The 3,040-nt window shown below is 51.2% G+C and overlaps 1 protein-coding gene across 1 annotated transcript in view; it reads left to right on the top strand.

Annotated features, from left to right (window-relative positions):
* Positions 1-2,807: 2,807 nt before the first annotated feature.
* The window catches only part of KCNC2 (potassium voltage-gated channel subfamily C member 2), a 107,976-nt gene continuing 107,743 nt past the window's right edge, over positions 2,808-3,040 (top strand). The window contains exon 1 of the mRNA XM_009278933.1: positions 2,808-2,928. Within this exon, the coding sequence (XP_009277208.1) occupies positions 2,808-2,928 (121 nt within the window). The remainder of the gene's footprint in view (positions 2,929-3,040) is intronic.

The following is a 3,040-nucleotide window of genomic DNA, read 5'->3' as shown; positions in this document are numbered from 1 at the left end:
GCTTAAGAAGTCTGAAGCGTAAACAGATTTCTCATAATACATGCACTTTTCATGGCATTGGCATTACGGGGTATGACTGCAAAGTTTTTGTTTGAGATGCCATCCTTGTTAGTCTTAGGTTTCTTAGGTTGTTGGGTGGGTTGTGGGGTTTTTTTTGGGGGGGTGGGTTTTGGGTGTGTGTGTTTGGCTTTGTTGTTGTTTTGGTTTGGGTTTTTTTTGTTTGTGGTGGTTTGGTTTTTTTTTTGCAGAGGGCAGTACTTGTCTTGTAACTTGAGCACAGATGTGGGACTTGAGCAGACAGTGACAGTTCAGAGGGGAGTCCTGATATTCTGTGATGATACAGTTTGTCTAGTGTTTTGGCAGCTATCCCCTCATCTAGATCATTGATAAAGATATTGAACAAGACCGGCCCCAGTACTGAGCCCTGGGGAACACCGCTTGTGACCGGCCGCCAACTGGATGTAACTCCATTTACCACAACTCTCTGGGCCCGGCCGTCCAGCCAGTTTTTGACCCAGCGCAGAGTACACCTGTCTAAGCCGTGAGCCGCCAGCTTCTCTAGGAGAATGCTGTGGGAGACAGTGTCAAAGGCCTTGCTGAAGTCCAGGTAGACCACATCCACAGCCTTTCCCTCATCCACTAGGCGGGTCACCTGGTCATAGAAGGAGATCAGGTTGGTCAAGCAGGACCTGCCTCTCATGAACCTGTGCTGGCTAGGCCGGATCCCCTGGTTGTCCCGCTCATGCCTTGTGAGTGCCCTCAAGATGAAGAACATGAACATGTTGTAGAGTGTGGACATTTTGATGTGACTGAAGAACTATTATATTCTGGAAGAGACCATTCCTTTTCGTACCAATTGGAAAAATTATTTCTGTGGCTTATTCTTCCCCACGCAATAAAAAACCCTGTGTGCTTAAGAAGTCTGAAGCGTAAACAGATTTCTCATAATACATGCACTTTTCATGGCATTGGCATTACGGGGTATGACTGCAAAGTTTTTGTTTGAGATGCCATCCTTGTTAGTCTTAGGTTTCTTAGGTTGTTGGGTGGGTTGTGGGGTTTTTTTTGGGGGGGTGGGTTTTGGGTGTGTGTGTTTGGCTTTGTTGTTTTGGTTTGGGTTTTTTTTGTTTGTGGTGGTTTGGTTTTTTTTTGCAGAGGGCAGTACTTGTCTTGTAACTTGAGCACAGATGTGGGACTTGAGCAGACAGTGACAGTTCAGAGGGGAGTCCTGATATTCTGTGATGATACAGTTTGTCTAGTGTTTTGGCAGCTACTGCCACCCCATGGTTTTCCATAATGGATGAATGCTGCAGAGCTTTAATACGTTGCATTTCTCCAGAAACCTCTCATAGGTCAGAGAGAAGACAATGAATATTCTTTTTGTCTTACTCTCTCCTTCTCTATGTCCCCTTTTCAGAAAAATCCCCTCTGCAAGGAAAAGCAAGTATGGCATGAGCAGCGTTGCTTTGGTTTAGGATGAGTGAGTCCTTTCCACTGGATTTACAACTACGTATTTGAATATTCATTTTGGCTCCCGGGAGTTTTCACTAAGTGATGATATCTGCTTCAGCAGGATATATTTTGCCTTTTTTTTAGGAACTTCAAAACGTACATCTGGAGAAAGCTTTTGAAACCCCTTTCTTAAAGTTGCTGCTGCTTTGGGAGTCTGTGTTTACATCACGGATGCCACATACAGACAGATCTGGGTTAAAGCAATCTGGTCTAAGCACAGTGTCCTCTGAGCATCGCTTCCAGCAGAGCTTTGCCCTCCCAACGCCAGCAAGTGCCCAGCTGAAGGCTCTGACGCAGAAGGGGGATGTTTCATATACCATTATTCCACTCATTACCCTACTTCGTGCCAGGGAATACCCTTGGTGTGGAGGAAGATTTTTCTTTTGAGGAAGAGGCAAGGGGGATCACCTCTCATTTTGTGTATCTTCTCTCTGGGGCTGGAAGCTTCTTTCCCTTTGACCAACCCGGCTGAAACCAGGCATCAGTAAAAGAGGCTGTAGAAAATAACTCAGCTGGCTTGGAGGCAGAGACTTTGGCAGGCATTGGCTCCCTTATATCTTTTTGTGAACTTCCATCCCCCCCGCCGCCCTCAACCTCCAACGTACGAAGTGTACTGAGTGTGAAGTGTACCCACTGCACTGTATCTGTTTTTTCCAGCTGACATAGAAGTTAGATGCCCCCTCCTTGAGCCCTCCCTCCCCGACCCCCGGAGGCCGGGGCTCCTCCAGCTGCTGGCCTGCGCTGGAGCTGGCCTCCGGGGGCTCCCCGGGAGCCGGGGCGCTCCTCGCCGCCGCAGTCAGCCGGCACCGTGGGCATCCCCTGCCCCGCACTTGGGCGCTGTGTGACCCAGGTGCTGCAGGCACAGACCTGCCTGGTGAAGGACCCTCTCCTGGGGGGGCTGAGCAGCTCCTCTCCGCAGTCACCTGTAGCTAGGCGCTGCTTTTCCTGCATTCCTCCGAAAAATAGCTATTCTCAGCCCCGATCCCTTCCCGCGTGTTTTCCTGAAGTGAACCAAATTTACATGTAGCAGGAGCGGAGGTGGTGTTGCCTTTTTCGGGGAGATGTGGTATTTGTTTTTGCTATCGCCTCCCTCCGCCCCACAGGGCTGGGAGTGGGGGGCTGGAGGGGTACGGAGGGACGGCTCCCCTGCCCCCGCCCCGGGGAGGAGCTTCAGCCCCAAATGAGGTGCGTTTTCACCTTTCGGTTCGTCTTTCCGAAGAGGCGCTGGGATTACGGCAGCGCCGGTCCCCGAGGTGCCCCGACCCGCCGCCCATGGCTCTTGCTTTCCGCCTGCGATGCTCGCCCGCAGTCCCGATGTGGAAAGGCGGCGTCTCTCTTCTAAAATGAAGGGAGCGGGATCTCCGAGCGGGCGGCGGGAGCCGCTTTTACGCCTTTCGGGGCTGAGCATGGAGGGAGGTAAAACAGCTACCTGAACGCGGAAAAAAAACCCCAAACCAACAACAAGTAGTTCTCGCCCGGCAGATAGGCACGGAGAGCGGCTGGGAATCGGCGTCCCCCGCCACGCACA

The sequence above is a fragment of the Aptenodytes forsteri genome, unplaced genomic scaffold, assembly GCF_000699145.1.
Source record: "Aptenodytes forsteri isolate BGI_AS27 unplaced genomic scaffold, ASM69914v1 Scaffold259, whole genome shotgun sequence".
Classification (NCBI taxonomy): Eukaryota; Metazoa; Chordata; class Aves; order Sphenisciformes; family Spheniscidae; genus Aptenodytes; species Aptenodytes forsteri.
This window is presented reverse-complemented; position numbering and strand designations above follow the sequence as displayed.